Here is a 14,827-nt window from a genome sequence, read left to right as displayed (position 1 = left end):
CTTTCACGAAGTTTACATATACTTAAGGCAAAAAAGTAGTTTTTACAGAATTGCAATAATGCCACTTTACCACTTTAAAGCTATTATATTGTAAACTCGTGTATTACAAGTGTAGTTCTATTTTAATGCAAATAATATTTTTGTGTAAATAGTTGAAACAAGTAAATGAAATAATTTAAGGCTGATAAATATTATAGAGTTGAACTCAGTTTCCCTCAATTCTTTTTTTTTTAATTTGTAATCTGACGACAACAGTCTCTAGGGACAGTTAAGACAAACAAATTGCATCAATTCAATGAAAGTCTAAAACTTCAATGCACTACTTTAATAAAGTGATTGTTTTTCTCAAAAATAAATCTATATCAAAAACATTTTCAAAGAATGTTTAATTACCATAGTGAATGGAAAGTTTATGAAGCTTCCTGCTCTAATAATATTTTAACCTGACTTATAAAGCGCGGAAAAATTTACTGCATTAAAAATACATTTGAAATTTTTGCGAGGATGTAATTAAAGAGAATTTATTTAAAGTATAAAATCGAAATATCGAATACTAAATATTGAAAATATCTGCGGTGTTTGCTCTAATCTTTTTGGAGATAAAATGGAACTATGAAATTAGATTCGGGTTGACATTTGCTTTGTATATAGGACACACGTGTATGAAAATGCAGCGCTGTAAGCGATGCAAATTGTAAATCTTCTTGGAGATTATATGTTTGTTTAAAATTTTTACATCATAACATAGCCGTTAGAATTTCGGTATGTTTTTAAGAATCTCATCTACAGAGAATAATATAGGACAAAAGGCTTTTAATATGAAATATAAACAAAGTAACGAGTAACTCGACGGACGATAATGAATTATCTTAGATCATACAAGTCTTATATTATTATCTGGCTCTTCGACCTTCACAAAAAAAGTATAAAGTATAAAGTATTGTTATTGTATATATCTATATATTTACTATTTTATTAAATACCTTCTTCATACAAAATTTATGACAACATAATTTATTGTAAAAGGAGAATTATTCCAACCATATAAACTGTGGAATTGTACATAAACAGTCTAAGTCTCCTAAGATAATATTGGCAAATATATGAAATGTACATATATAAAACATTGTAATGAATAGAATAGAAATACTTTGTTGTCAGTTGATATATATGAATACAGTGTAAACATAATGGGAACCTTGAATAAGATTGTAGGACTGTGTATCTTGATATACGAATTTATCAACCTGGATGTTCCATATATATATATATATATATATATATATATATATGAATACATTACGTTTAAAAATTGTTGGTTTCTAAATTTAAGTCTTAATAATAAAATCATTTTGTTTTTTAATATATAAATATTACTTGAAAAATCAAGAAACATGTGTAGAAACAAAAATTTAAAAACATTTCCAATCTGTCTACAGTTAAACTAATCTTAGATAATGATTCAAAGATTAGTGATGAATTCAGAGGTATATTAGAGAATTATATTAAGAATTTTTATTTTATCAATAAATCTGATGAAGAGGCTTCGTTAAGTCACTGTCCGGTCTTTCCTCCGAGATTGCCACTTAGAGTACATCCGCATTAAGCGATTAACGTAGAAAACAAAACGACGAAGAGCTTTAGTAAAACAGAATCTCGCCTGTGTGGTCTATATTATAGTATACGTAGCAATTGTGGAGGCCACCTTTGTACCGATGGGTAATTTTATGAGTAAGGATAGCTTTACAGTATACAGAGGTAAATGCAATATTATTCAGTTATACAAGAACAAAAAACGCGGACGAAGTTGTGAGATTTAATAAGTTTTAGCGTTATTATTCAGTATATAAAAATACGAACCTAATAAATTTGATCGAGCTATTTTTTTGTTGCTAGAAATACATAGAAAAATCAAATAGAAGGCTATCCGAAATACTTTAACTTAAAGAGAGTTTCAAAGGTTCTTATTAATAAATATTTACATTATTCGTCTGTAAAAATGATGTCAAAATAACTAGAATAATAACTATCAATAATATATTTTATAAACTATTTTTTATATAAATACGAATGTGTTGAATTTTAATAGATTTATATTTATTTTTCTACCCGCAGCTGCCATCAAAAATATACAAGAAAAATTATAGATATGTATTTAAAATGATGTAACTCAAGATTAAGGGGGAAATAGTATTTTTGGTATGTTGTTTAACTGAGAGTGTAATTCTTTATTTGTGTGCATGTGAGATAAATATTAATTAACATGTGAGAACTTTAATATAACGTTAAATGGTATTAACTTAGACTTGTCAAATAATTGATCTGATATCACACAAGAATAATCCAGTGTTTCATCGTGAGTGATGTTGTTTAATATAACAGACACATGAATATACAAGTTGAGAATAAATTACTATTAATTATAATATATAATAATTTTTACGTTATCACCCCTCATCATAAATTAAATGTTTACAAAATGCTTTAATAAATTTTATGGCATATAATATTATTTTGTATTCAATTTACTCAAAATACGTGTCGTTATTATATATTTCCTAATAGTAGTATTATATTTTAATCGTATTATATTTTAATCCTATTGATAAGGAAAACTTTAATACGATGAAAGAATATGAACATCATCGAATAAAAGACTGTGCTAGTCCAACTGTTTGGTTACTACAGTATGAATGCAAACGCGTGATGCTACGGACGTGGCGCCGTAGCTACGAAGCTACGATACGCTACGACACGCTACGAAACGCTACGAATATAACGATCTAAGTTGAACGATAAAATGATTAGCTTATAAATAAAGAAACTGTGGAGTAGAATTTCTTAATAACAAGGAAAGTAAATAAAAATGAAAAATTAAGATTTTTGTAAATTACATGTTTATATTATTGTAATAATTTTGTCGTATTTGAAATGACTCATTGGTGACTATAGGCTTCTGAAGTTTGTTGAAATTTTCATATTTGGATTCGGAACCAAGTGAAATATTTAAAGTGCATGGAAAGAGGACCAAATTTTTTTACGACTTTTTAATATACAAAAATATATTTAATAACAATGGAGGAGTTTCTTCGTATGAACGAAACCATGGATCAGTTTTATACGCGGTGCACAAACCTGAGTGTGTTTGATTGCAGTGAAGACGAGATGCTCTGGTGGATAATGGGTCCTCGAAGGTTACCGTTGTCGAGGATAGTTCCAATCAGCGTGTTCCTCTTGATGATATTTGTGACAGGAGTCGTTGGGAACATCGCTGTGTGTGTCGTTATCGTCAGACATCCATCCATGCACACGGACACCAACTACTACCTCTTCAGCCTGGCTCTGTCTGACCTCTTGTTACTCTTGTTTGGTGAGTGATTGTTACACTTATCGTAGCAGTGAATGGCATACTTTATTCATATTTTTCGTATTAAAACTTCGGGTATGATTAGTTTCATTCACCAAATATCCTCGAATCATATAAAATATAGATAAGTAATACGTATTATCAGGATAGTACATAAACTAAAACAAGTTTTGTATTACATATACATATATGTAGAAATTTAGTAAAATTTAATTTTTGTCTAATCGAAATATTTGCCTAAGTGAACACATTTATTAAATTAGAATAATCATATTGATTTAATTGATATTAAGTTAAAGTATTTATTATTTAGTAAGAATACATTTTTTATAAGTTAATGTGTCAATTAAAAAATAATAATTTATTAACTTTGATAAGTATCTCTCGTTTGAAAAAACTTCAATAGTAATATATGAAAACTTAAAGGAAAGAACATGGTTTGTAGTAAAACCTTTTTCACGAAATAAAATATTAAAATAAAAATCCTATTTCTTAAAAATGTTTCATTTATTACAAATAATTGAAATATATATATCGGATTTTATTACAAATTCATTATTTTAAAGACAGGACGCCAGCCTCGCTGACGTCTCTAATGTCACTTGTTTCAGTAAGTTCCAGATATTTTAAAATGAAACTTCAATTCTTCTAAATGTTCTTGTATTTCTCGAAGGTTCTTCATAATCACATTCTTTATGATCCGCACTCGCTGAACTCTGCAGTCCCCTGTCGTGCGTCCAGACGTCATATTTAAACCAGAATTCAAACATAGTTCTATTCTCTTTGATTTCGTTTACTTTTAACAATAGTAGCGACGACCAATAAGGTGTTATAATAATTGGTGCCAGTTATTTTCATGTTGCATCCGTCGTTGAAGCTGCTTGCGCCGATATATATATATTGTTATGTATTGGTTTCTTTTTTTAAATTAATTATATTAAATTTAAACATTTATTATGAGTTAAATAATAGATAATATATTATATATTTTACAGTAAGACTATTTACTCTTACTGTAAATTATAGCAGTATCAGTAATTTTTAATTTTAATATATTGAATGAACTTTAGATAACGTTAAGAACTTATAATAGCAAAGAATGTGTCGCTGGAAGTCACTATTGAGCATGAGTTCGAAACGCACTTTATGTCAATGCAAAAGTTGAATAATTTTTTGACCTGGGATTTAAAAGTGGGTTATGTTTTTGCAAATATTATATTTTCTTTAAGGTTTAATAAGTCGTATCTGCCAAATGTCTCTATGAATTTTAGTAGTTAACCTTTCGTTATTGTTGCAATGTTGCCATCATTGGTATTGTCAGATGTCAATATAATACCCAATAAATATTTATAAGAAACTTATAAGACTTTTTTTGAGCGTTAAAATCAACGGGTATCAATAACAATACATATTATAAAACAAAGTCCTTCGCCGCGTCTGTCTGTCTGTCTGTTCGCGATAAACGGAAAAACTACTGCACCGATTAATAAACAGTTATCACCACTCGATAGCGTGATTCTAGAGGAATGTTTTAATATATAATTTGTTAAGTTTTTATATTTACTTGTGTGTACATTAACGACATTTTTGTTGAAGATGTCGGGAAAACGTGAGCCGTCTGAGAACTTTTAAGGAACACGCTGCCTAAAGTTTTTGAGATATAACAAAATAATATGTCGGGGAATTGTTTATCTTATATAGGTCTACAGAAAGGTTCCCGGTGGCATATATCTATACCTTAATAATACATACTATATCCATTTTACAACTTTTAAAAATTCATATTCCTAAAGCGTTTGTTGGAAAGCTCTTTCTATACTCTATTGGTATTAAGTCTTATCAAAATAAATTACTTTGTATTCAAGCCTACATCAGTATCTGCAAATATTTTTTTAAATAATTTAAACCGGGCGTACCATTTGCTATCATAATAAAAGTTTAATAATTCTCAAAACGAAATATGCTGTTTTATATTTTTTGGAAACAGCCCGTGTGAAGCCGGGTGCTGGTACCTAGTGATTTATTAAAGTAAATAAATGTTATACAACTAGTATAAATATAATTACGAAGAATTTTTTTCGTACCATGAAGGGAAATATGTTCTGAATAAAACTTATATTTTTCGGATATACTGCGCTAAAAAGTAACCGAAACGTCGGAAGTTTGTGGCTTTTTACAAAATAAAGCACGCGTAGTATATCCGAATAATAGAGTTTCATTTAAATGAATAAAACTCGGGAAAGTCTTAAATCTCATATTCTGAATTTTTTTCAAGAAGTTAATTTAGAATTAAATGTAAATTTAAAACTGAAAACAATTTTCAAATCAATCATCATACTATGAAATCGTTATGATATGGATACGATATCCCACTTGATAGTAAAAGCGGCTATAGAGTAAATTAAATGCTATAAGAACATTTCTCACTGTAATGAAAATTATATGAGATGACAAGGCGTGGTCCACTCTTTAAAACGATGAGACCATTACATCTCCTTTATCATATGAGAAATTGTCAGCTGTTACAATGACGTATGGCTCTCTCAATTGGTATCCAATAAAATATATATACATCTACCTTTGGAATACATAAACAGATCATCATTTATTTCATTTAATTTTTATTTAGCTTATACATAGGATTTATAATTTTAATGAAACGACTACATGTAATTCTAATATTATAAAACTTTACTAATTGCTAATTTCACTTAAACATACACCCAAATTTTTTAATGGTATGGCACTGACCACGTATTAGGCTTACTCATCAGTTTCGTTTCAGAACACCTAAAATTATATATATAATTTTTTCAATGCAATAATTAATACTATTTTTCCTTTTGTAAATAAGACATAGCTTTTATTTCTGAATTCAATGTTTATTTATTTATTCAAATTCCTTTTTTATTATAGCTTTGTTATTAATTTATTAAAACAAATGTTGAGGTTTAAGATATTAGTTATAAAGACATCTCATTTTGCTATGATTAGATAAAACATGTATTGAGTCAGAATTTATGAACCTATTATTTGTTCCGTTTTGCAAATAAGATGGTGAACAATAAAACTTTCCAGCTGGTGGTCAATGGTTACTGTGGTCCATGAACATCTGCTACATAGGGACAGTTGCCGATGCGCTGCTGACTTAGCTTCTTGGAGAAACCTGAACGCTTGGTTTTTGAAAGACCCCGTGTTTTAGTGCTTATAGAAGGTTTCTAATGCAAAATAATTACACGTATTGTAAGTTCGTGAAAAGAAGGACCACTTGTGATGGATTTCAATAACAACAGTGAGTCTTGAATCACGCCACCAATAATAAACCTTCTTTTTTCTCATGCTTAGATGCATGCTCTCTTGCTTGGGGAGGAAGAAAGAGGAGTTATGTCGGACTCTCGTCCTAATAAGGACGCACTACCGACTAAAACCCCACGGGCTGTCCCACGCGCCGCTCTTCTGCTAAGCCACAGGGCCCGCAAGGCGGTTCTGCTGTGGTCTAGCATCGGCTGCCCCACAAAAGGGTGACCCCCTTTTGTGGGGCAGACGAGATCCGTGATCACGGTTGCTGCAAAGTAACCGAAACGTCGGGATTATGCAGTTTTTAAATAATAAAATCCGCGTAGTAAATCTGAATAATACTAGTTTCATTTAAATGAATACTCGCGAAAATCTTAGATCTCATTATGAGAGACAATAAGTCTAGCTCCAACCTCTGCTAAACTAATCGCCTCATGATGTGTCACTCCATGGGCTAGAACCAGCGTATCATCTGCGCAATAAACAATACGAAGCCTGCGCAATAGGGCTCCACGAAGAACACGATCATATCCGATGTTCCACAGAAGTGGACTAAGCACCGATCCCTGTGGAGTACCGCATCGCATATTTCTTCGGACGAGGATACCTTCGCGGCCCACACACAAAATTGTCCTATCTCGGAGATACGACGCAATAAAAACGCGAAGATACTTTGCCAGACGATGATAGGGCAGGCCATCCTCGATGGCAGCAAACGGTAACGTGTAAAATGCGTTTGCAATATCAAGAGAGACCGCCAATACTATGTTACCGTTCTCCAGCTGCCTCTCTGTAAACCTACGGTGTCTATGTCATGCAAATCCATATTGAAACAGGAAGTTTCTGATGTTGTATGAACACATTTCTTATTCCTGAGTTTAATTTAATGTTAATTTTTACTTTATACACAGGAGGAAACTGGAAAGAAGCATCGCGCTAATTTTGAACTAAGCGTCAAGTTTTTTGTGTCTGTGGATTTAGTTTCTCCATTTTGCGAGTTTTGTTTAAAACACACTGCCCTTTTTAGTTTAATTTTTTATAAGCTAGAAGGCAATAAAGCAATAAAATGACCACTAGCACCACTTTACCTCGATTTCAAATTTTATTATATCATATATAATTCGTGAAACATGAAAATACTAGAAAAATGTTATAAGAAGATAGTATTTTTTATTTATAACATAGCATTGAAATCTCATTTATACGACGCTTGTATTTGTAATCCATTCATTAGATCGTTAATTAAGTTGTATTTTATTACTCTGGTATACAAACAAATTTACGTTAAAGAAGTAAATCGTCGTAACGAAAATCGATGTGGTAGTTACAATTTAACCGAAACGAAATTGCTATCTAACCCTCACATATTTCACAATTGTGCATCAAAATTTATTTTTTGTCGTTCACATTTGTATTATAATTAGGTATTAAATTTGAATCTAACAAACAAAATATTTTTATTAAGTTAGTCGTTTCATTAACACTGTTCGTAGTAAACACAAATATCATAGTACATCGTCTTATGATATAAATTTAGTTCTGAAAAGGCAAGCAAGAGATATTCAATAAACGGATAAATATCTTTGAATTAGCGAAAATTACAGAGTAAATTGTTTGCTCATCTAATTTAATACAATTGATATTTTTATATATAACAAGCCTCAACATAATATTAAACGTAAAGTAATACAGTTGCATTCAAGAAACGATCCATTAATCGCTAGACTTAACAAATTGTACAATTTGAACTTATTTGGGAGAAGTTGAATTGAGTGTTGATATCATGAGTAAAATTAAATAAATTTCTTAATGTATAAATGTGGTAGTTTTAACTACCTTATACTTACCTTGATTCTTAAAACATATTCATTTTTGAGAAGTGTAATGATATGTAAAGGCGTTTGTTTTCAATGATTAATACATATCAAATTACTATTTAAACATACTAATTGTAGTAATATATTTAATTATTCTCAAAGTCTTTATTAAATATAGTTACCTTAAACAACGAAAACTGATAGATTTTTATCATACAAATATGTTATTTATGCACATATTATAACTCGTTTCTCTCTTGCAGGTCTTCCTAACGACCTATCTGTGTATTGGCACCAGTATCCGTATAGTCTCGGCGTGGTCTTCTGTAAGCTGCGAGCTCTTATCTCCGAAGCGTATGTATTCTTAATAAGTACGGATAAAATAATATAATATCTTATTATTATTTCAGTTAAGTAATAACATTGAATTGAAGATGGAATAAAATAAATTATATTTTATTTAAGTTAAAAAATAATATTCTTGTTATTAATATATGTATAAAGATTACTCAGTAGTAATTCCAAAGCAGAATCAAATATTTGACCTATTTTCGCTGATAGTTTGTATTGTTTCGTTCAATACAGAACAAAACTAAATACATTAAGAAACAAAGGGTACATATGCTCCTATTTTTGTATCACAATATTGAAGAATTGAATAGGAAATATCCCGAAATCAATTATGTATTTCACTTCACGCAATAGAAACCATTAGGGAATACACAATCCCTGTCTATTCTCACGATTTTGCAAAGACGACTGACGTTTATTTATATTTCATTTGATAGTATAATTTTTTTACAATATTGTAATAGTTTTGTTTATTGTCATATATCCTTACTGATATAGGGTGTGTCTTTGCCAGTCAGAGATTCCAAGAAAATTACAAACCGTACTTAGACGTATATAAGTTATAATAAGAATAACGTTTCTGAAACTTATTACGTTTCGTTAAGATTAAATGCCTGACCCGATATTACGATAGTAATATAATATTGCATAATATTGCTTGTGTGGTTTTAAAAATCTTTTGCTTTACACGGGCAAGTTTTTGGTCCACGGAGATCATCACTTGTTACATAATATGTTATCCGTGCAACGGTGCTTTCTCTGAGATGTGCGTGAAAGTTTCAGAAGATGTTTTCATAAGTAATTCCTTATAAAATATTCTCTTAGAACCGTACCTATTTGCATGAAACAGAGATGAAACTTCTCAGCATTCCATGGATTCACATCGTCTACCGCGTTGCAGGGAGAGGAACTTCAACAGTGCCTGGGAATTGCGACCCAGATGTAGGTTAAAGGGGTCCTTATCTAAAGCGCGTTGAACGCTCACCTCCACCGTCCAAACTCCTCTCTCTACTTAACCAAATTTGAAACGAACCGACTAAGTCTGCCTTCTGTGTACGTTCTAAGAATAAATTGATGTTAGTTCTTGTTCTTATTGTAAGTAATAGTAAAAATGAAATCTATCACAATAAATCAAGGCCCAAATATATACATATATTTCTGAGGCTCTTTCATTTAGGAACAATAGTCCCTTTTAAGTAATAAAACATCTAGACTATGTCGTTTGTTACAGAGCATCGTACGTGTCCGTGTTGACTATAGTAGCGTTCACACTCGAACGTTACCTGGCCATATGTCATCCCTTACACATCTACGCTGTGGCTGGTCTGCGGAGAGCTTTACGTATAGTACTCTCTCTGTGGGTGTTGTCTCTGTTGGCTGCATCACCCTTCGCTCATTACACTACAGTCAACTATCACGAATATCCTCCGAGTAAGTAGATTAAGATACTCGTACGTTCGACTCGTTGTATTCATAAGAAACTTTAAATATGTATTAACAAAGAAAGAGATATTCGAGTAAAGAGAAAAATATATCAAGTGGATGAACTTTGAACTTCATTATCTTAGTCTGTTTAGACACAAATATATAAATATATGGTAAGTATTAGTCCAAAACATAAAAGAGCAACCTCTGCAACGGAAATTATATATAAGTTGTATTAAATTTTCTAGATGCTATTTTAATAAGAAACACAAATGATGTATTTTGTTATAAAATAACTGAAAACTTTGCCAAAAAGGTCAAGTAGTAATTTTCAGACTTCAGACCGAGAATAATTTGTCAAAGTTTCCTCATTCTTTAAACCAATATATTTCACTTGCACTAGCACTAGCACTAGCATTTATATGAATTTTATAGCAGACGTTGATAAATAGCTGCTCGTAGCAGATGTAAATAATTTAATATATGATCTAATATTAAAGGAGAAATATGAAGCGGAAAGTAAAAATTAATACTATAAAAATTTATGATCAAAGAGGTTTTTCTTAAGAACCGTTTAAAAAAACACAACATACCTATTACAGGCCAATTTAATTATGAATTATTTCAAGGTTCAATCTAAAATTTTAACCAGATTTATAACAAAATATCCAATAGAAATAATGTTTGCTAATATCATAAAACAGATTAATTGAACGGAAATTTATTTTTTAAGTACTTAACATTAATTCACATATTTAAACATACACTTTACTAATAGATCCTACGGAATTTTAAATTATTTCACAATAATCAATATAATATTCAATAAAATAAGATTCATTAACTATTTTCAAACGTATTTACTTATTAGGTCTTAGAATGAAATTAAATTTATTAAATTATTGTAAAATATTGAAAAACTTAAAACACAATTTTAAACAACGTAAATATTGTTGTTTGAATTCTGTTGGAAATAAAAATTTTATAATACTGTATACTCTATCAGCATCAGGAAACGCTTCGTTGGAATCAGCATTCTGTGCCATGCTGAAACTACCGTCCTGGTACATGTGCGAGCTCAGCAGCTTCTTCTTTTTCCTTCTCCCTGGACTCGTCATACTCTGCCTCTACGTCAAAATGGGACTACGGATCAGGTACGTTATGGGGTATGTATCTATTTTTACTCGCGATGAAAATCATATCTACATGTAAGGTTAAGTACGTTTCCATTGCAATATTATAAAAAGTGAAAGTCATGGGCGTAATAACAAAATTAAAAAGTATCGTCTCACACTGTTTATTGTTAATAAATTATGACGAGGGAAAAAATTCAAGGTGTTGAAAATATATTTCATTTCCTATTTTTAACGTTGCATGATAATATGTTTTTATTAAAACTGCTTCTTTTTTTTTAATATTTTCTCAACGTTAGCCGTGCCTTGTTCTAATTGACAATTTTAAAACAGCCTTGGTATATTTTAAAAGACACTGTAATACCAAAAATGTTTTAGACACTATATTTTGATTATAGATTTAATCAATAAGATAAGCGGAGTATTGCAATAAACTGTCTTCTCCTTGATCATATACATAGTAAAAAAATCAAAGCTTCACTTATGTAATGTATAAAAATATCAATAAACCTAATACAATGTATTTCTTTAGAAATCTGGTAAAATCTACTCTCATTTGCGATTACGATTGATTAATCCAGTTAAGTCCACGCCACGTTTCAATTAGGGCTATCCTGTTATTGTACGTACATTTATCTACACAAATTAGAAATGGTTCTAAATGCGGAAAGCTATAAAGTATAAGTAGAGTTATTTATTTAGAGGTTTCAATGTTTTTCTTCGGTCAGCCTTATCAACACCAACATCAAAAATAAAAAAGCTTTGAATAATTTCACGTAAGTCCTTTTTAGTATAACTGAAAGACTTATCATGTAAATCCTTTGTTACTTTGTTGTTGTAGTGCGATCCTATCACAGAAGTTAAGTCTACTCTTATTATACATACATGTTTGCACTTGACTTGACTTGATGACTTTAATAAAAATGATTAATCTTCTAAATAGAGATTTATATACACAATATAAGCAGGGTTAAATAATTTATTTATTGGTATAGCTCAACACACACCCACACTCCTGGTAGTCCTGGCACTCTGAACGGAGTCAACGGCAGTGTTCACGGAGAGGCGCGCCAGGCTCAGTCCAGAAAGAACATCATACGGATGCTGGGTTATTATAGATATTCTATACATATTATCTGTACTCTGTTACAAGTCCACCCTAACCAAGTCAGTTACAGCCGCCGTGGTGATCGCGTTCTTCGTGTGCTGGGCGCCCTTCCACTTCCAGAGACTGTTCTTCATCTATGGCAGCGGCGTCAGTTACTACCACACCATCAACGAGTACCTCTTCCTCGCAGCCGGCGTCTTTTATTACATCTCCGCCACCGTCAACCCCATCCTATACAATATTATGAGTCACAGGTTTGATAGTTTTAATGGCTAAGTGTTTATTGGGTGAGTACATTAATGTTCTTGTTCGAAGTAAAAAGTGCCTCGATTATAGAAAGCAAAATAACAAAAAGGGATCTATTTAAAAATACAAGAAATCAATACCGAAATTTATATAGATCTGTCTATAAAATCTTAAAAGTAATGTAGTCTAACAAAGGTGTTAGGTATTCCAAAAATACATTCATAGCAGTGATCGCTACAAAATAGGGCCTCAGTTTGCGGTCGTTTATTTTGAGTATTTTATTCGGAAGATATCCAAGTTAAGTCGTGCAGTGTTAGTAACATGAAATATTCCAACTAAATCTCGTTTTCTCGTATATACATATTGTATACTGTAGTCGTAGGGGCTACATATTTCCCATATCCAGAATTGATATATCGTATTTTGTAAGTTGCAAGTTTGGAATTTGTTTCGATGCTTACATTTATTTTAGGAATTTCAATTTGATATTAAGTTGGATATATTATTGTTAGAGAAAATTAATTTCTTAGGAATTTTGTGAGGATCCATGTATAAACCAATTTAAATCCCAACCTAATTACATTATTATCCATATAGTTATTCAAAAATAATGAAAGTAATGGAGTATATAAAAATGTGTTGCTGGTGGTATTCATATTTATTCCTATACGATTTTCTATCACTCTGTAAACCTCCAGGTACAGAATAGCCTTCAAAGAAACTCTCTGCTGCCGGAAGGTCCACAGAAGGAAGAGCAGATATCGTGAGCAATCTAGTATCAGAGAGACCACCGTCAACCACACCTCGGATGGATCACACCTAGTCAGGGTCCGGTCGAGGAGTCACGAGCACAGGTCCAGGAGTGACCCTCGCACAAGGAACAGCCTCAGCTCTGACAGCAACAACATGTATAGTGAACGATGGAAGGACTTCAACAGGCGACAGAATGGTCGTTGGAAGAAGAACAACCAGGAGTCAAGCGAGTTGATGATGAAGGATTATAAATGTGATTGTGAATTATAAAAACAATTATACCTAGCCTTAACATATATCATAATCGTGTAAAATCTGAACACTTAAAAATAACTTTCGGAATATAACACTCTACATTATTTTATAAATATGTAATAATATTTTTAGATTTATCCAAAGATATAATTATTAATATAGGCATTTATAACATTGTAAAAATTACCTTAATTAATAAATTTTCTTATTGCAGCTTTGTTTTGTGGTATATACTTTTTTTAACGAAATAAAAATTATCATTATAATAATAATCTCTTTTTTAATTTTTATCCCTTTTATGATTGTCATTTTATAAAGACAAATAAACATTGGTTTGCTCAGAATTCATTTTTGTCTAGTTGATACCTTTGTTTGGAGTTACACAAACCAGAACCGCTTTCCCTTTTCCCACCCTTTCCTATCCCTACCTTTCCCCACCCTTTCCTGTCTCTCTTCCACAATCAAGGTCGGCAACCCACCTGTAACATTTCTTATGTTACAAATCTTCATGGGCGACAGTGCCCTCTAAGTAAGCCGTCTGCTCGTTCGCCACCTTTAATATATAAAAAAACAGACCGTTTACAAAAATATTGTGTCTCTGATAAAGATTTTCCTTTTAAAATAAGATAGAACGAACAACTCTGGAATTATTGTTTAAATAAAAAAAATTGTAAAACAATCTTGTTTTAATAAAAAGTTATGACAGAGAAATGTATGAGATACAAAAATATTAATTAAATTTAAAGAATTATGTGATTCAATAAAGTCAAACTGTATATTAAAACATTGAAATATTTTAAATAAATATATTCAATACGTTCCTGAAAGAAATAATTTTGGAACAAAGTCAAACATGACATTCGTTCATGAAATTCTAATTTATTCTAAACATTTGTGTTACAAAAATTTAAACTAAGTTGATACTTAAATTTCAATTTACCTAGAAAATATAGAATGAATAATATTACTAACACGAGCAGGAATCAAACCTACAACCTCCGGAGTTTAGGAGTGAAGATATGGTTTGAATAAATTTAAATCAGACATAATAAAAAATAATCGTATACTTATAATG

General features: G+C 30.9%; 1 protein-coding gene across 1 annotated transcript; it reads left to right on the top strand.

The window, feature by feature from the left end:
- The first annotated feature begins 3,075 nt into the window (after positions 1 to 3,075).
- LOC116774440 (neuropeptides capa receptor-like) lies at positions 3,076 to 13,777 on the top strand. Its single transcript, XM_032667174.2, has 7 exons — positions 3,076 to 3,370; positions 8,745 to 8,835; positions 10,064 to 10,263; positions 11,264 to 11,411; positions 12,386 to 12,498; positions 12,569 to 12,752; positions 13,443 to 13,777. Exons 1-7 carry the CDS (start codon positions 3,076 to 3,078, stop codon positions 13,765 to 13,767), a joined length of 1,356 nt encoding a protein of 451 aa, XP_032523065.2. The 3' UTR covers positions 13,768 to 13,777.
- Positions 13,778 to 14,827: the final 1,050 nt, after the last annotated feature.

The sequence above is a fragment of the Danaus plexippus genome, chromosome 26 (assembly GCF_018135715.1).
Source record: "Danaus plexippus chromosome 26, MEX_DaPlex, whole genome shotgun sequence".
Classification (NCBI taxonomy): Eukaryota; Metazoa; Arthropoda; class Insecta; order Lepidoptera; family Nymphalidae; genus Danaus; species Danaus plexippus.
The sequence above is the reverse complement of the archived record's forward strand: the minus strand, read 5'-3'. Positions and strand labels throughout refer to the sequence as shown.

Coding starts and splice junctions, on each gene's coding strand:
- LOC116774440 (XM_032667174.2), top strand. CDS start 3,076: ATGGAGGAGTTTCTTCGTATGAACGAAACCATGGATCAGTTTTATACG. Junction 8,836..10,063: donor CGAGCTCTTATCTCCGAAGC/GTATGTATTCTT, acceptor CGTTTGTTACAG/AGCATCGTACGTGTCCGTGT. Junction 12,753..13,442: donor TACAATATTATGAGTCACAG/GTTTGATAGTTT, acceptor GTAAACCTCCAG/GTACAGAATAGCCTTCAAAG.